Source organism: Agrilus planipennis, unplaced genomic scaffold (assembly GCF_000699045.2).
Source record: "Agrilus planipennis isolate EAB-ADULT unplaced genomic scaffold, Apla_2.0 scaffold279, whole genome shotgun sequence".
NCBI lineage: Eukaryota > Metazoa > Arthropoda > Insecta > Coleoptera > Buprestidae > Agrilus > Agrilus planipennis.
Window position 1 is genome coordinate 241,394 of NW_020438981.1, and position 20,510 is coordinate 261,903.

At 36.2% G+C, this 20,510-nt stretch overlaps 1 protein-coding gene across 3 annotated transcripts in view; it reads left to right on the forward strand.

Annotated features, from left to right (window-relative positions):
* Positions 1 to 20,510, forward strand: part of LOC108742486 — a 140,498-nt gene that overhangs the window by 62,484 nt on the left and 57,504 nt on the right. For 2 of the 3 annotated variants that reach the window (XM_018477720.2, XM_018477721.2), the window contains exon 1: positions 1,166 to 2,321. In XM_018477720.2, the coding sequence (XP_018333222.1) occupies positions 1,686 to 2,321 (636 nt within the window). In that variant the 5' untranslated portion in view covers positions 1,166 to 1,685. Of the gene's footprint in view, positions 1 to 1,165; positions 2,322 to 17,406; positions 18,955 to 20,510 lie in introns of those variants that run through there. The other variant, XM_018477722.2, reaches the window with a different exon arrangement.

Genomic DNA, 20,510 nt, shown 5'->3' on the forward strand with positions numbered 1-20,510 from the left:
ATATGCCGTCTAGAAACCTGGTCTTTTTTGACAAAATGTATGTTGGACTGCCTACATTCACGTGACATTAATATCTTCCGATTTAATGTAATCAAAAGGTTTTTGTAGATGAACGTGTCCTATGTAGGAGTACTTTTTGTTTTCTATCATTTTTTTTTATTATTACGGATGAAGCTAATATGGCCTTACGTGTTCCTCTATTCTTTCTAAACCTAAATTAGTTTTCTCTTAATAATTATTGCGTTCAATCTTTCTCTGTACGATTCTAGTTAAAACTTTTGTCTCGTGGGAAGTTAAGCTATTAATCGTTTTAAATATCTCGAATTTATACGCACCTTTCTTTTTGGTATAGCTACTACCATGTTTCGTTTATAGCCCTGCAGACCATTCCTCGTCTCGTATAATTATGTTGCTAACTAACTTAAGCTCTCTAACGTTTTGGTCTATATTTCTCCATATATTACTGATGTATGTCAGATTAGGTTTGTAAACAGCAGTAGCATTGGACTGATTAATATGTTTAATTTTCTAAACACTTCCTGGTAAGAAAAGAAAACGCAACAAGAACTTATCTGGGTACAGCATGAAATGTATGAGAATGGGTAGCGAAATGAATATTTCAGGAAGGTCTTATAAAATTGAAATAAAACTACTAAAATAGAAGCGTTCTCATATTAAATTAACACTAAAATCCTAAAATTTCAGAAAACGTTTAGTATCATCCTCAATTAGAGTTGAAATAGAGACTCGAAAAGCGTTTTAAGTTTCGAAACGTTTGTGGAATTTTGGATTTTGTGTGTTTATGTAGTTACATTTCATAGCACTCAATTATATTTTGTGTTCTCATATTGTATATGGTTATTTGACTTATCTCACAATTCCTTTTTTTTATTCATAATAATAAAATAGAATTATTTTTAATAAGAAACATTTATCATGAAGTAAATCCAACGTCGAAAATGTACTTAGGCAAAAGATATGTAAAAAGCTAAACAATGAATGCAGCTAGTAGAAAGCTTGTTAATAAATAAATAGAGTAAATTAGAAGTATTATGTTTTTCCCTTAACATCAATTTTATATATGTAGATGCATTTTGCATGGCCGTATTGTTAGCGTTTTATACTCCGCTGCCTAACTTGTTGTTTCTTTACTTCTAGCCACTTCTGTGATGTTAAACTTAAAACTTCCTGTTCCGTACCAATTTCTCTCCACCCTAGCGAAATTTACGTTACATTTGCAAAAGAAATGCATAAAGAGCGTTACAGATACCAATCGTTGAAAGAGCAATAAAATAGAACGCATAAAATCCGCTATTTTTGTATTGTTGTTTCTCTCACGTTCGTTAAACCCTAAGACAATATGTTGTTAGTATACAAAAAGTTTGTTAATTAAATGTATAGTAGAGGCATTCCATTTTCGCGATGACATTTCAATGCAAGTATGTGGCGACAACGAGAGAAGTGAAGTACATGCCTCCGAAACACACGAAGATCAAAATCAAACAGTTGTCACTTTTCGTGTATTAGTACCTATAATATAATGCGACCCGTTACTTTTCGTATTGATTCTATTTTTCTACGATGACCCGTAAAACGCACAAAAATTCAAATGGTAACGCTTGGGATCGAGGAGGGTGTACTAGCGTTCCTTAGTTTTGCATAAATTTGTATATACTGGATAAAAAATGTACGCAGCAGCAGGAGGGGCCTCTTTGGCCAGTAGACAAGCACGGCAAAAACAGAAAAAGCAGAAAAATGAACAGCTTCATCAGAAAACAAGGTCGCATAAAGCGACCGACATCGCTTCACGAGCGCCACATAGTCGGCAGTATCATAATTATACGGATCCTACTGAGGTTAAAACCTCGAGGGTGGATAGGAATGTCCTTAGACCCCCATCCCTTCAACCTGAAAGACGTCATAGCACATCGCACCTGAAGGAGCCGTCTAGAGCAAGAATCAGAGAAAGTCCTTCTGTCCTTATACCTGTTCAAAATCATCTAAACCAACTTCCTCAACAGCAACCTTTAACCCCAAGTACATTAGTTCAAGAACACGCACCACTTCAACCTTCTCCGTCTCTTCAAAGTCAACTTCCTCAAATCACCATACCAGAAGGCGAAAGAACGCTCGAAAGAAGATGTAGTTTTGTGAGGCAAGTTGAAGAAATGGAAAAAGGTCAAGAAGATCTGCTAGATAAATGTAATCATCTTTCGAATTTTGAAGTTAAAGATTTGAATACTTCTTGGGAGAATGATCTCATGTATTACAGCGAGTTTCACAGAGGAGCATTTGGAAGTACAGAATATCCTTTCTCTGAGGTACCTACGTGTTGTGGATTGCTATGTTGTAGAAAGCTTACTGTACTTTTCTAATAGTAGTTAAGTAGTTTGTTTTTACCAAACTGCTAATACATACATATATATAGTCATTAAATTATTAACTGTACTCAAACATTTAGCAATGGTAGTTTCGAAACTGTATTGCAGGTAACAGAAAACTTAATAATACTATATATTTCCATTTTTTGTAATCTTTTGCTGTTACCATATTTCGATGCGGAAGTAGACTGCTTAATAATGGTAAAATCTGAAGCAGTAATGGTGGGAGCGTGTAGACAATTGAAAGATAGCAAAAGTAACAGCAAAAAAAAATTAAATGGGAATTTCAATAATAATGCAAATTTGAATTAATTATGGAAATAAGTGAAAAATACTAAAGCGCTTTAGCATAGTTCTTACCTATATTGGAAAGGATTTTCTGAATTTTATTTAAGTTGAGTAGGCCTTCAATTGTCTGTCGTACATAATATGTGATATGCTGTAATGGTTACATTTAGTTTTTATCAATGAAAATATAGAGAACTATCATCTCACAGACTTAATTTTCTCTAGTCTCTAACTAAGGTTAAAAAGTTGGGTGTCGAAGCGCGCATTCGTTTTTATATACGGTTGTGTGAAATTTCAGATTTTAGTGTTTTATATACATCGGTTCACACTCTATTTGATTTTTTTGTACTCCTGTATATAGGTATCTGTACTATATAGCTATTGAATTTTTCTAATCGAATTATTCACAATTTTTCATCAGAGGTACACCGTTTGTAGTTTAAATGGTATTTTATGTTACTTAGCACCAATACTTTTATGACGGAATATAATAACAAACGTGCAAGGAAGCTAACAAAATTAGTCTAATTAAATTTGGCTAAGTTTATGAAAACTGTGCATATCGAAATAATTAATTCTCATCGACATATACTGTTCGATGAAGATGAAGGAGATAGTTTCTTTGTCCCTTGTACAATAAACCGAGATAGTTTCTTTGTCCCTTGTACAATAAACCCAGTCAATACAAATTATCATGACTTACATATCATTATGCTAGACAGGAAGATATCTTTAACAGGACCTAGCTAAAAACGTTCACTGCTGATAACACCGACCCGTGCTTGCACCATAAATGCAGGGAGAATTAACAAGTGGAAATCAATTTGAAAATAACGTCACAGACTTTGCATCATGCGTAAGTATTTTAGTAGACGTATTAAAAATACCAGACACAAATGCTGGAATTTTAATTGTAAGTTTTTCGAACAAAGTGATCTGTGTTGCTTCAATTTGATTCTTGGTTTTATTTGTACTACTGTTACTGATTAATAAGTAGAACAGGAAAAAAACAAACATCCGTAAAATTAATTATGTAAATTTGTATTTATAATGAAGCGAATCTGTCAGTAAAAGGACTATCTTCGAGCAAACTTATTCATTTACTTAGAATTAACCAGATGGTAACAATAATGGGACGCGAGTTTTAGATAAAAGACATCCGTGCTCCGGCAGTATGCCAAATCTCAAAGGAATGAAACCGACCATAAGAAAAAACGACTTTCCCGTAAAAACCGGAAGCATCTATAGGCGAGTCTCCATCCCCAAATTTCATAAAAAGTTTAAGTTTATACGTAAAATAACCTCGGAATTTCTTTAATGTTACTCGTGTGTCGATGCTTAAAATCTCTCAATCGTTGTGTCTATAATTTTGCGATTCATAATAAAATGTGAAGCAAAGTGATTCGGAGTTGAGATTTCGAAGGCCGACATTTGATCATTTATGTTAACTAATACGCTATATTGACAGGCAAATGTCTTTTATCAGAAATTTTCATTAATGAAACTAATGACATACAACAAACAAACCCATGTAAAAAAGTTAAACCGATCCACATCGTAGCATTTTAGACGCAACTCATCTACATTCTGCAATCATCGAATATTCATCCTTTATGCATTTATTCACATTTGCGACCTAGTATAAGCGGCCCAGCATTCTTTGATTGTTGACTCTGATCAAATACCCGTCTGTCGACAATTTTATTTTTCATCAAATAGATTCCATATACACGACCACAGTAGTATATTCAATGCCTGCTAAAATTGACACAAGGAATAGTTATAAGAATAAACGCATAAAAAATCACTAATTGTATATATCTAGTAGTAGAAACTGACTTTGTTATAAGACGGCAACTTATTTGTTTTTTTTGTTATATTACAATTTCTTGTTTGTGTGAAAATTGCGTAAATTGTTCACGAATGCGTTTAAGTTATTTGAGATTTGCCAATGAGAACTAAATAGTTAAATATCTGACAAAATTTAATTTTCTAATTTCGAGTTTACGTTTGCAAAACACTCGCGTTACAAAACCTAAACGAGATCATATTGCAGCGTTATGATACGCAACGCATCAATATTATACATATGTATAGTCAATATGTTCAAGTGTCTGTGATCTAGTAATAAAAACATGCATAGCAACCTTTGACCGACGTGCGTCGACCCGATAAACGATTAGATTTCTCGCTTAATGATTTTATTTTTATATACACGAACTCAGAAGTACTTTCAATACTAAAATTTTACATTTCCCTGTGACATAGCTACACTGACATACTTCCACTCGAAATTTGATTTATAAATTAAATTTAAATTGATTCTCCTGCTGGTATATCAAGTAGAATGCATGTACAGGGTGGGAAAATTTCGACATTTGTATTAGGCGATTCGGTAACTGTAAGAGATACACAAAAATTAATTTTATTATTTTTAAACTATTGCTTTTTGAGTGTGAATCAAAATTTAATCAAGTATTATACAGGGTGAACTACTAAGGCAGAATCTGTCTGTAATGTACATACAGTTCAATTCCAACAGCTACAAATTGTTGAAAATTAGGTGTGTAATAACGTAAAATATTTTCAAGTACGACGGACTTCCGATTGTACCTGAAATCAACCCAACTTCGTTATTTTAAATGAAACCATTTGAATTATACTGCATTTTTGGAATCCACATGCAAAAATAAATGAGTTTATCAGTATTATATACAATGTAGATCGCACCGTTCTGGAGTTGTTTTACATTCTTCAGAAAGTGTGACAGTTGTCGTGTTTGATGCCATTTTAAATATTTCTGGATCGAAAGCACTTAGGGAATGCGGTTTTCACGTTTCGTTTCTAAACGGAATAGTTAGTTTTTAAATAGTACAAAAATTATCGGTAGTAATGATTACAAATTTAGGCAGGGATAAGTAGGTAATTTTTTTTTTTTAATGGGACACCATCTCTTTTCGCATCCCGCAATGAAAAATTAATTTTTCTTTCTATTAATATAAGGTTGTTGATCTCTATTACCAACAGTTTTTGAGAAATTTGCGGTTTTCTGTAAACTACCAGTACTATAAATTACTGTAAAACCCCATTAGAAAAAGCACTTGAATCATGCTAGCCTCTCGATAACATAGTTATACGCAGCCGGTTCAACAACGAATTGTTCAATTTTTTAAACAAGTTTCCGTTAATACTATTAAACGCATTAAAAAATTGTTTCATCATATCTTCCCCAGTAGTTTGCGGTTGCTTATAAATTAATCGCTTAACGTAACGCCACGAGAAGAAATCAAGCTTTGTTAGATCGGGAGATTGCGCTGGCCATGGTATTGAACCTCTTTTTCCAATCCACTTGTTTAGAAATTCTGTAGCAAAGCTGTAGAATAATTTACCGGGTGTTGGCAATCATCATTTGGATCACCTGTGTTGTTAAAAGTCCTTAGTTATGTTTTTTTATACACTGGCTACTAACGTAAATTGGAAGAATTGTGTTGCATCGTAGTGTTTTGAAATAAAAAGCAAGAGATATGTGAAATCCTGACTTTATTACATTCAAGAAAAAAAGGTACTAGAATTTTTTTTTATATTTTCAACAAAGTGAATAAATATGTCAGGCAAAGCATAGGGCTCATGTAGGGAAATAGCATGACATAGAAACTCACGTTCTTAGTTCTTCAAATCAAATATTCTAGGTTGAATTTTACCAGGACCGGAAATTAAGCTCTATAATATCTACCTTTCACTTACAGTATTAGATATTTATGATGTATCAAGCACCAAGCACCTGTGTTATTAGCAAATTTACTGTTTTGATCCCAAGCTAACGCCAGTGTGCGACAAGGGCGGGTATAGTTGGGACGATTAAAATTGGTAATCCGCAATAAATTATATGTGAGAATGGACATACCTTCTTTCTTGTTTCCACTTGGGACTTATTTGCTGCGTTTTGAACAGACAAAGTGAAAAGAGATAACTGAATAATAGTAAGCGGTGCAACGGTTAGAGGTTGTTTAGGTACGCAAAAGGTCAGGTTACAAATACCTGGTTGGAGTTGTATCTTTCACCAAGTTTCTTTGCTTTCGTAAATTCCTGAGAATGTTGAACTTTTTTAAAGTCCGATGCTGGTAACATACTCAAATTCTGCTTGTCTGCATCTCTTTCTATTACACAATTGGTGTAATGTTATTTCTTTTTCTTTATTAGTCTCAGATGCAATTCCTACCTGACATCTCTTTTTTATGTTTACGATGCACCCTACAACGTCTGTTGTGAGTAAAAGTAATAAATTGAAAGAAGAAAGTAAATACGACTGTTTTATTGTGGACTATGCCAACTTTGAACTTTTCAACTATATGTACACAAATAAACATGCGCGTAAACATACCATCTAATCCTAACACCACAGTTTGTTTGGTTGGAACCGACTCAAAATTAGTTACGTTAGTTTAGGAGCTCGGTTATTAAGACTGAAAAGGTTTATTTTAGTTTCATTTTTCGCTTTTCAGTTTGTTTTTTTGTTGATTTAAGCTTTTGTTAAAAAATCTTTATTTAAACTGTCATGTTATTTAGTTTATAGTTAATTTCTAAATATTTTTGTAAAAATAAACTTGCTTTCAAATTATCGTTTTCAATATTTAATGATGTTAATGTTAGTATAAAACTCAACCAACGAACACGGCTAGTTAGTGCGGACTATCAGCTATGAATACAGTAGTTATTTGATTAATTTTATTGTAACGAACGTCTAAGCATTATGTGTAGAAGCGTAATAGTAAGCTGTTGATATTTACTTTATTAATCGTTCCATAAGTAATTTTTGGAGCCTTCGAGCCAGTGAATCTAATGATTTTACATTTGCCAATGCTTAGTGTAAAATAAATATTTTCACATCACATTGACAAGAAATTTAAGATTTCTTACACAACCGAGCAATCTGCAACATCAATGATGACGTTATGCAATTTGAAGTCATCACCAAAAGTAAGAAAGTACAGGATGTATATTGCTTAATGTCGTTAGAACGGCAGATGATACCGTGATAACCTTGGAAATATACTGTTGCGTAATCAAACATCTTTCTCAATAGCGACTAATTTATTTAATTATGTACTCTGTATTTAACATCAGTATTATTAATTAATTTCTATTTCACTACTACATTCATCGCTTCTTTGCTCTTCTTATTTCGCTTTGTATCGCTACGCCGCTAAAACTCGGAATAACTCTTCCGACCTCGCGGCAACAACTTATATACGCTAGACTTGTTCTAGAATGATCCATAATGTGACATCTGATCTTCCTCGTTGCTGTGTATGTTGGGTTGTCTACACAACAATACGACTTGTATTTGACGTTTTGTTGTCTCCCCGCTGAATAATTCTTAAACTACAAGGGAAGGCTCCCATGTGTACTTAACATTTGTTGTCAAATGTTTTCGCCAGATTCCTATATAAAGGATGTGGCGTTTATAACCAATAATATTTTAACTGCTAATTCCTAGTGGCATTTGAAACATAAAATGCTATAATACTATCAAAGCAGAAAAAAGGATTAAAGAATTATAGTAGTACTGAAGCCTTTCCTGGCGAACTACAACTAGTTGCAGCGTACAAATGATATGATATCAAGCCGTAGCGGTTTTATGATTTATATATACATAGGTGTCCGGATAATAGGCTGGGATCCCCTGCAAAGTAATATAACAAAAAGAGCATGAAGTGTTGGGAAAATATTGGCTATGTAATTAAAAAGAAAATGACGGAATGTGATCCGGACCGGCTCTTTTATTTTTTTTTTTGGTAGATTACAATTTGAGCTATAAATAGGTCCCCCACAATAACAACTGTGTTTCTTATGTTGAGTTTCAAGGATACATCACTATCAACAGATAAACCGATCGAAAATAGTCCGCGAATAGATCAACAATGCATTGTTCGGCATTAAACGTTGTTTTCATGTTTAAGTGTGTTTGGAATGCCGTTAATTCTCCTTTTATTGTTGTAAAACTTTCATAAAAATTTAATATTTCCATCCGTGTATTTTTGTATATTTTATGAGCGTCGAGTTTTTTTATGTAAAAGCTTGGTGATCTCATGAGAATACCACGGGGGATACCTCGAATGAACTCGTATAAAAAATCATAAAGGTATAGAACTGAGGATTTTTAGAGTATTGTATAAAAAGAGTGAATGCCAGCCGAGATATGCATGTTTTTCGTTAATAGCTACATAATCAGCTCATTAGAAGTCATACGCTATTAAATGGGCGTTAATTTGAAAAGATATCTAAAGCATCGATTTTTTAAAGCATAATCTGCACGTGAAGGTCGTGAAGAAAAACTAGATCTGGTAGCATGTCATGAGCATTGCAAATGTCATTAGCTTGAAGTAAATTCAAATAACTTATTGCATTTAGAAACATCGCTCAGTAAAATAATTCAGTGGAGAATTCACATTGAACATCCGGGTTACAGTGTAACTGTTTTGCATGTTAAAATCACTTAATATTGTAATGTTCGTAGGTTTAACAAATTAAATTTTAAGAAGAAAACTATTTATTTACACTAATTACTATTAAACTTAAAAACACTATTAAATTATTACTAAACTTCGGTAATTATTCTATTTATTTACACTACTGTTACTATTCACTGTTCTATTTATTTCACTTCTATCACTGTCTTGATTCACTTCTGCAACGGTCAATTTATTTCTACTCTCCTTCGGCGATCGTCTCTTCCTTTTTATACTCCCTTGCCTCCTTTCGGGAGCGTTCTTCAGCCTTCCAGAGAAGTCTCGTTTTCTTTGAACGGTTTAATTGCTTTCCCGGAACGCAGGCACGACACACACGTTTACAGATACGGCGCACATGAAGAAAAGCGCCCGAGGCTAGTCGGCGAATCGTTAAGCCGCTCACACACACATATGCCCGATCGCACACAATCACGCTCGTGGCCGCTACACTGCCCCCTCCTTAAGGATGTTTCGTCCCGAAACATTTTTACTTTCCGTTTGGCAGGATCATGCCGGAATCTGCAATTCTCGCCTTCACGACATCCACTCCGGGAATAGAAGTAACAGTCCACGGTCTTGTCATGATTGGTCCGATTCGGGTTATTACTGCAAACCAAAATGTCTATTCAAGTACGGCGGAACAGGACTTCGATCATGTTCCGTACGATCCTCTAATCTAGGTTGTCCAGTCCACAGCCAAGCTTCGGAATCGCCAGCTTCTGTAGGTGATTCACCAGAAGATGTCTGCGGAGTTCTATTACTGCGTCCCAAAGGTCTCTATAAGTGGGGTTATCAGAGCATCTCCCTTTAGTTAGTTTAGTTTAATTTAGTAATAGATATTGCGTCGTCCGTCAGGCAAGCACAACAGTGTTTTTCCCTTCTGTACTTGGTCTTCAAGATGTTCCAGAGAATATTCCTTGGATATAGCAAAGACGTCTCGACGGATTTCTTGCGTCACTCCAATTTTCCTGTTAACATGGGGGCCTTCCCTCATGAACTCTTCGAATGTGGGCTCGGAAGGAGTAGTTCTTAATAATCTAGCCCGCGCCTCCTCTTCATTTGCACCGGCGAATGGAGCCAAGCGATTAAAATTGACTACCTTCGGCTTCCCATTTGGAGTTTTCTTAATTCGGTAGATCACGTCGTTAATCCTCTTTACTATCTCATAGGGTCCTTCCCAATTCTGTTGGAACTTAGGTGATAGTCCAAGATCTCCAGTTTGGTAACCACCTGCTGTAGCCTTGATGTCGTAGTTTTCTTCAATACTGTCACTAGCTCTGCGCGTGCAGACGAACCGACTCGTGGATATCGTTAAGCTTTCTTCGGAGGTTGGTAACATAATCTTCTCCACCCAAGTCATCTCCTGGTTTACAGCCGAATTTGAAGTCACAAGGTAGTCGTAACTCCCTTCCAAAAAGCACACTGGCAGGTGTTTGGCCAGTCGTTTCGTGAACAAATGAACGGTATACCATTAAGAATAAAGGCAAATAGCGGTCCCAGTCCCTTTGGTGGTCAGACACTACCTTGGAGAGATATTTAATCATGGTTCGGTTCATTCGTTCAACCATGCCATCGGATTGTGGATGGAGTGGAGTGGTTCGAGTTTTCTTTATTCCTAGGAGCTCGCATATTCCTCGGAATATAGCCGATTCGAAATTTCTCCCTTGGTCTGAGTGCAACTCCAAGGGTGCCCCAAAACGACTGATCAACACTTTCACCAGTTCCTCAACTATGGTTTTCGACTCCTGGTTCGGAAGGGCATAGGCTTCAACCCACTTGGTAAAATAGTCCATAACGACCACGATGTACTTGTTACCTTTCTCGGACTCTGGGAATGGACCTGCCACATCGATTGCGATTCGTTCGAAGGGGCCACCGACTTTGTGTTAACGCATTGGCGCCCTTGGCCTTTTCTGTGGTCCATTACTCACGGCACAGGTAGTACACTTCTTAAAGCAATTCTTGACATCTTCCTTACAGTTCACCCAATAAAATCGCTTTCGAACTTTCCCAAGCGTCTTATTCACTCCAAAATGGGCACCAGATGATCCATCATGAAGATACTGCAACACATCTCTAACCTTGTTTCGAGGAATAACCAGTTGCTTCCTATCTTCCTCTCCATCTGGACTTTCAACAACACGCTTTAGAATGCCATCCTCCAATACCATTGAATCCCACTGAGCCCATAACGATTTTAGTACTTGGGTACGGGAAGAAACTTGCTGCCACGTTGGCCGTTTTCCGTCTTTTTTCCATTCCATTATCTTCTTCAAGTCCGGATAGTTTTCTTGGTCGTGTTTTATATAACCATTCGTCATTGATTACCGTGACGCGTCGAATTGCCTCTTCGTTCTTTTCCATTCGATCACACTGCTTGCAGTCTGCTTGACAAGATCTTCCGGAAAGTGCATAGGCATTCTTGTGTCCGGTTCCAGGACGGTGCTCCACGTCAAAATCATATTCCTGTAGCTTCTCAATCCATCGAGCTACCTGACCCTCCGGATTATTGAAGTTCAGAAGCCACTTTAAAGCTGCATGATCGGTGCGTAGGGTGAATTTTCGTCCATACAGGTACTTATAAAAATGTTCTACACCTTTATCTACAGCATCTCTCGCCTAGTGTCGCAGTAGTTTCTTTCGGCTCTTGATAAGGTCTTGCTAAAATAGCCGATTACCTTCTCTTGGCCATCTTGTAACTGCGAAAGAACGGCTCCCATTCCCACATTGCTGGCATCGGTGTCCAAAATGAACATTCCATTGGGCCGAGGATATAGCAGTACGGGGGCTGTGATTAAAGCCTGCTTCAAAGTGTCAAATGCCGTTTGACAATCCGAATCCCAATGAAATTTGCGGTCACTTTCAGTTAAACGTGTCAAAGGTTTGGCGATATTGGCGAATCCATAAACAGAGCGACGATAATAAGTGCACAATCCCAAGAAGCTTCTTATGTCGTGGACATTTTCAGGCACTGGCCATTCTTTCACGGCCTTTATCTTCTCTGGATCCACGGCCACGCCCTTCGCTGATACAACGTGACCCAAGTAAGAAACTTCCTCGCGGAAAAGGTGGCACTTTTTCGGACTGAGTATCAAATTGGCTTCGCGTAACCGCTGGAATACCGCTTGCAAATTCTGTAGATGTTCATTAAAGGTGCTTCCAAACACTATGATGTTATCCAGGTATACCAAGCAGGTCTTTCCAATTTGATCACTCAAGATTTTCTCCATCAACCTTTCGAATGTCGCCGGGGCATTGCATAAACCAAAAGGCATAACTGTAAACTGCCAAGGGCCCGTGCCGATCGAGAATGCGGTCTTTTCCTTGTCGCAGCATCTAAAGCAACTTGCCAGTATCCGCTCTTCAAGTCGAGTGTGGAAAACATTTTCGAACCAGAAAGCATATCCAAGGTGTCATCAATCCGTGGTAGTGGATAACTATCTTTCTTAGTGCCGTTGTTGAGCTGGCGGTAATCCACACAAAAACGGGTTGTTCCACCCTTCTTCTTTACCAATACTACCGGTAATGTCCATGGACTTGAGGATTGCTCAATTATGCCGGTCTCCTGCATTTCGTGGATTATTCGCTCTGCTTCTTCCTTGTTGGCCAGGGGTAATCGTCTAGGTCTTTGACGAATAGGCTGCGCATTTCCGATATTGATCTTGTGTTTTACGATATTAGTCCTTCCCCTACCATTCTTGTCAGTCTCAAAGACGTCGGCATTCTGGTTTTACTCGTGTTCTTGACTCTATACCGCTTCCTTGGCTGTTTTGGCTGGCTTCGTTGAGTGTACTAGATGCACCAACATCCGATTCGATTAATTTTGTCTTTCCATTAAAGATCAATTCTTCCAGCACTTTTATCTTCTCCTTTGTTTCTTGAATATTCTTATTAAATTTTTCTTCCCATTTATTCTCCAAACTTCTACTATTTTTTTCCTATTTATTTTCCAAACTTTTACTGTTTTCTTCCAATTTATTTTCCAAACTTTTGCTTCTTCTTCTTCCAATTCACGTTTCAAGATTTGCGTCAATTCATCTTCGAAAAGGAACGTTTTAGGATCGTGACCATCCTTTTTCAACGCCTCCGCGAGCCGCCACTGAAGTTCCGTTTTGTTACCGCTTGTCGCTTCATCCCGTTCTTCCAATTCTCTTCTTAACTCGGCTACTTCTAATTCGTACAACTTCTTTGCCATTGTAATGTCTTTTACCCCACACTGACACCAGTTGTAATGTTCGTGGGTTTAAGAAATTAAACTTTTAAGACAACGACAAAAACTATTTATTTAGACTAATTACTAATAAACTTAAAAACACTATCAAATCATTACTAACTTAGGTGATAAATCACTCTATTTATTTACACTACTGTTACTATTCACTGTTCTATTTATTTCACTTCAATCACTGTCAATTTATCTCTTGATTCCCTTCTGCAACGGTCAATTTATTTCTACTCTTTCACTTCTGCAACGGTCAATTTATTTCTACTCTTTCACTTCTGCAACAGTCAATTTATTTCTACTCCACTTCGGCGATAGTCTCTTCCTTTTTATACTCCGTTGCTTCCTTTCGAGAACATTCTCCAGCCGTCCAGAGAAGTCTCGTTTTCTTTGAACGGTTTAATTGCTTTCCCGGNAGCCGTCCAGAGAAGTCTCGCTTTCTTTGAACGGTTTAATTGCTTTCCCGGAACGCAGGCACGACACACACATTTACAAATACGGCGCACATGAAGAAAAGAGCCCGTGGATAGTCGGCGAATCGATAAGCCGCTCACACACACGTATGCTCGATCGCACACAATCACGCTCGTATGATAAAGATAGGAGACGAAAAATTAGAAGAAGTGGTTGATTTTAGATATCTAGGAAGTCAGATAAGTCAGGACGGAATAGTAGGGATATAAAGCAGAGGATAGCGCAGGGTCGTGTCGTCTTTAAGAAATAAATAATAATAAAAAGAAGTATGCTCGCGGACAGTTAATTTAGAAATTCGAAAAAGGTTGTTATAGGTGTATGTTCGGAGCGCGGCGTTGTACGGGTGCGCAACATGGACAGTGGGCGCGGTGGAAAAGAAAAGGTTAGAAGCTGTCGAAATATGGTGTTATAGGCGAATGATGAGGATAACGTGGGTAGAAAAGATTAGAAATTAAGAGGTATAAGAAAGAATAGGAGAACAGGGGACTCTATGGAAGTCAATAAAAAATAGGCGAGATAGGTTGGTAGGACACCTTCTCAGATATGAAGGTCTAGTTCGCAAATAGTGGGTTGTTCTAGTTTTAGGGAAATGCGAAGATTAGCTCAGGATAGGAAAGAGTAGAGGTACATGTCTAACCAGTCTTAGGACTGACGACCTTATGATGATGATGATGAATATGATAATAGTGCTATGTTCTATGTTCTATTAATGCCGAAAATTGCAAAGATAGTTTCTGGAGATGATAGGCGCAAAATAAATGCAACATACGTTACCGCAGCCGCATTTGACCATGACAAATAATTGTTCGGCTGAAGAATTAATTAAAATATCAAAGCTACAGAGTATACAATGAAATGCGATCAGGACTCCACCATCTGTGTCGTGTTGACTCGTTGCAGGACTCCAGCCCTGCCTGTCAATTTTATGTTGCGCTTAAATTCAGTATCAAATAGGTAAATATGGAATCTGTAAGCCAGTTTTTCTTGAAATCGGTCCAGAAAAGGTCATGACTTGCAAAATAGCTCGATTTCGATAATAATCGAAGACATTCTGTAATGATTGTCTTATTTTTCTCGATGTGTGACAGGAGCTTCGCATCTTATTGAGGGAGAAACAGTTGTCTTTGGCACACCGTTGAAATAGTGAGGGTTCGAATTCTTTTTCCCTTGTCTTCATCGTCTTTCTGTTGTGTTAACATTTTCTAAAGGTGTTCGTGTTGGTGCTTAGTCCGGTCAGGGTCAATACAACAATCGCCTTAAAGTTATTTCTTTTGATGTAGAAAATTGGCCCCTAAGCCTTTACTACATGACAACTGAACATTGATAGGTCGTTTAAGATCAACTTACTGAAAATCAGTAGTGTCTAGAACATGAATAGTTTTTAACTTGTTTCCTAGAAATTTTTATCTCGCATTGGATGTTAAAGAAACACATAATGGTATGATACGCATTACTGTTCTGTGATATACTTAATGATTTTGGACCTCTCTCCATTGCCTTGCTAGATTGGTATATTGAGTATTTTACGGATAAAGAAAACAGTGCTACTTTTAGGAAGGAAATTTATTACCCGAAATTGCATCAATAATGTTGTACTTAAAACTCTAACAATAAATTCTTGATCAGAATTCTGTTAAAGCACTCAGAAATCTCCAACTTGTTGGTTCTCATCAGCACATATGCGATAGTTCTAACTGAAAACTGACTAACCTGAGCTGCTGCTGATTAGCAGCGAGATTAATAAGAATCTTTAAACAATGCAGAGAACGCAGTCTGTTAAAATATGCCACTACCTGTGGGTTTATTAATGTTTAACATGGGTTATTTAATCAACTTGTTAACTAACTTCCATGACGTAGGTAACTATGTGGTAATATAAGCATACATACATAGAACAATAAGTTTTTCGACAGTTAGACGTGGGTTGAGATTTAGGTACACCTTCTGGTTTCGATAGAATGTTCACCAACAACTTATATATATTTTGCATTTGAAGGTGTTCTGATTAGAGATGTGTGCCACGTCGTCAAATTTCAATTCAATTCAATGTCGTAGTCTCGCGTTGATAATGCCCACGTATGAAGTGGGCGAAACACGTGTCCGCTCAAAAAGTTTTTGTGGTAATTAGGGGTGAGTCTTCTTCTTAATTTTTAATTAATTATTTACTACAGTCTCCTTTTTCTACATTCAAAATTCCATTTCTCGTGAAACAAATTTGTCTGTAAACAACACTACGGAAAAAATTCAGTCGCGGCTAATAATCAGTTTCAAGCAAGGCTTGTACCCGCTGCAAATGATAAGGGTGCAGCAACTGTTCCTTTAAAATTTGACGCGAGGAGCCAACATTCCTTGTTATTTCGCGTGTACTATTTTGGGGATTGTCTTTTTGAAAATAAGGATTTCGTCCCTATACCGTAAATATGATTCGAACCTGTAAATAAGGATCATGTTACGTTATTGTAACAACTGTTCCACAGTGTCATAATGACCTACACCACTAATTGATGTTATATTGCTGATTTAGCTGGTTGAAATATATTCCCTGCTAAGTTTTTAGCCCTACAAAATGTTAACATGGGAAAGACAGGGTAAGGAGTTGGTGCGGTTAAAAAACTTAAAAAACTGGACCTTTTCGTTATCCTTCAGTTTCTAAAGAGTTTTAATGCTGTTGTTGAGATTGTTCAAGGTTTTTGAATGCTAAAAATTTTTATTCTGACGTTTTAAATTAAATTACATCTACAATAGAATAAGATGGAAAAACGCGTTCTAAGATGCATCTCTCCTAATTTAACACCTGGGGAACATATTTCTATAAGACCTTTTGAATATTTATCAGAATATGTATATTTGTATATTCACAAGCAAGTTTTGCTTATAATAAATAAATATGCATAATATTTTTTATTTGGTTATGCTCGTCAGTAAATAGAGGATGACATACGTAGAGTACTGGAAATCTTTGGGGATGTTACATAATACTAAAAAGCTCGAACCCCAACGTCAAAATAGTTCATTAAACGTCCAAAGTACTTTTCAACATTTCTCTTCAATCCGTCGTCTTCGTGTTTTCGCGTTGGGATTTAAGCTTTTTAGTGTTTTGAGAATGGAAACTTGGATATCAAAAAGGGTTTAAAGTTTTTCAACGTGTTTATGGTAGGGTGGACTTACAGTGTTCCATTTAGTTTAGTTCCATTGAGTTAATAAATTTAATAGTTTTCAGTGCATAGGTTATGAAACATTTTTAATAATAGCACAATAAAAAAACACTTGATGTAAATTTCAAAGTTCATTATCAGAATATGACATACATGCTTCGACCTACAGTTAGGTCATTTTCAATCAGTAGATACAAACTCTTACAGAGTTAGACTTGACCTTCGTGTAGAAGTGGTTTTATCTATCGCGATTAAAAATGATGTCTAATTATGGTGATCTATATTCTATCAGTGGTACTACTATATTATTTTGAATTATTGTTCTTGCCTATGTATTATTGCGCCGGTTGTCACAGAATTTGTAAACATACAAACAGATGGAAGCGCATCATGTATTGCAACGATCTGCCCTATGAAGAGTTATTTATTTTAACGATTTTGGTATGAAGTGTACATATGTGAGTGAAAGTGTAAGAAGAAAGGACAAAACATTTCCAAACGATGCAAAATAATTTTGACCCTGGTTGATCAAGTGAACAATATAAAATCCAAGAATCAATGTAATCAAATAAAAATATATACTTAAAACAATACTAAAACAGTGATAGAAGACAACCCGTGTGGTTAATGTATTTAAAGAAATATGTAATTAATCCTGCATCGCTTTATTAAAAATAATTTATAAATACATGTAAATGTCAAATAAATATAATAACTAAAAGAGCGTCCAAACATTGCAAAGTTATTTGGGGGCCATTGCAGTTATACATAAGCATATCAAAAAATTAAGCTATGATGCTTAACTCTAAAGATAACATTTATTTTTTGAACTGTGCTTTCTACTATTTGTATCTCTTGCTTTCATCGTCTATATACTAACGATATATACAACACATACATATATATTCGTATACACTTACTTAATTAGCTCTTTATTAACTGGCTATCCTGCCGAATATTTTTTATAAATGTCTACATCGACAAGTACCCGAAGGTGGACCAACTGTGACCTTCCCTCTAGAAATTGATAATCTCAAGAACTTAAGTTACTGTCCCTTTACAAAACCATAGCCTCAAGAAATCGTATTGGTGTTACATTAAAAATGTCACGATCTTCAATTTCTCTTCCAAGAAGGTAAAGTCGGCAACTATACAACGATATTTACCGTCTGCCTTAAGTTTTTCTCGTCAACAGTATTTGAAACGTTTACAAGAATGTATGTAACTCTATTCGATAATTATTTCATTAAAGTAATCTTTAAAAAGGATACTCTAATTAATATCCCTATGGTAAGCTAAAGCTGATTTAAAGTTAACACCAAAGATAAAACTAATTATTCCGTGTAAATAATGACCAACTTATAAAAGAATATCAGTTAAAACTAATACGAAGAAGTTAATGTCGGCAATCCTAATTGAATATTCGAAAATGGGACCGTTCAAGAATTTTGTGCACCGTCTTTACTGCTCCTCAACGCATATTGTGTTACTCTTCGTGGATTCGGTAGAAACAGTTGAAAGATTTCAAGTGTGTTTGGTGTTCATTAAGTAATGTTTTCTGGGACAAAAAAGGAAATACCACTACACTTTTGTTATTTGTTACTCCAAACATGGCTAAATGTCACATAAATACAATGCAAAGTATGGTTTGCTATTCCTGATACTTACTTTCGCTTTCTTCAATCTTTTGTTGTCAATTTTGGTTTTGTTTCGACCTGTGCAAACGGAGAAGAGATGAACAATAGTACCGTTTAAGTAAAAACTGCATGAGCACCGCAGTGTCGGCGAGTATGCAGGCGGCGCTACTAATCAGAGAGAAGCAGCGTCTTCGAAGAAAAAAATTTAAAAAAGGACGATCGGAACTGCCCAGCAATGTGGCAACCAGGGAGATCGCCCCCTTTCCAACCTATCCACCAGGATTCTGGGTATGTCTTGCCTTTTTAAAAATATTCACTGTTTATTTAGATTTTATTCGATTGCTTTTAATGTCGTCGTTTTTTAAGTATCAAGAGATATTTCCGCAGTCAGATGACATATAAATATCTATTCTGAATATTAAGTTTATGAATATTTAAACGCGTCAATATATGGTTTGAACCCAACTTTAAAGCTATCTGACAAATATACCCGGTAAATTTTAAGGTATTTCTCCTATACCGTTTCTTTACACGAATTGTACCTAATTATTCTAACGGAATATCGACTCTTGTCTTTTCCTTTTATGTATAACGTGTAGGGTTGGTTTCAGTTTTTAGTACAATATTTTAGAACGTAGATAAGCTCGTGTTTTTCTTTAGCGGTTTGAATCTGACCTATTGATAAGAACGGTATTTATGTTATGTGAATCGTTAAAATTGTAACATCTAGATTCTTCAGCTAATTATATTTAATTTGGGTATCTACCGTAATTTTCATAAAATTTTTTTGAAAGATTTAGTGCTAGAAATGAATGGTAATACTTACTGCTGTATTAATTCCACTTTCATTTTTTTTTTAAATTAGCCTTAGTATTTTTTTTTTTCGCCATTTCAAAGTTTAATGTGTCCCAAGGATAATTTTGTCTATAGGAACTCTATCTTCAAGGCCCTTTAGAAGATTAGAAATGTTGCTGTTTATATTTTTTAATATTAGTGTCATCGCGAAGATATTTAATTTCATATTGTGAACGATTCTTCACTTTATTCTTAGCATATACATTCCAACAAATAATATCTTCGAGTTTTGAAACAACTTTTGAATAATTGATTTTTACACGTGTTCATGTTGAAGAAGTATAAAAGAGAAAAAAATGATGGGTGTACAAGCGTTGAAAGTTATGCTTCTATTTACATTTTATTTAGCTGGTGTGCACTCAATAACAATGATCTACTTATTTAAACAATGTTTTCGACCAAGTATTTCTATAACATCAGCGTGAAGTCTTACATCAATTAACCGGAATTTGAATTCGCCCCAAAAACGTGCAGCAGCAACATAAACATAAACACCGTAGTCACCAGTTCTGTTCCCACCCTCGAACTAGCTACGTGCTCACTAACTTGCAGTCACGCTGCTAACTTCGTATTGTTGAGTTTTCGTTAGCTCTACCTACTCAACTACTGTTCCCGTACATAGTTGATGGCAAGGAGTCAATGTTTTCTATAACGGGTCCGCCATTTGAAGAAGTAAACTCCATAAATCATTTCATAGGGGTGCATGCTTCATGGGTATCATTTTTGTGTTACAAGCAACAAAAAAAAAAACTTTTGGGTGTTTCATTCCCACCAGCCACTAATGCTGGTGGGCGGGCAGTCCCTCCGGACTACGCCGGAAGGTAGGGCGGAAGGCCCTCTTCAGCCTACTTTCAGGAACCGTGGGAATGGGTGGGTGGTGGTTCCGGTGAGAAAGATGAGACGGACGAAATGAAGACAGAAGAGAATGAAAGATTATCTGTGGAATATTACTGCCTCAGCATTTGCCTAAGTGATCCAAGGAAACCACA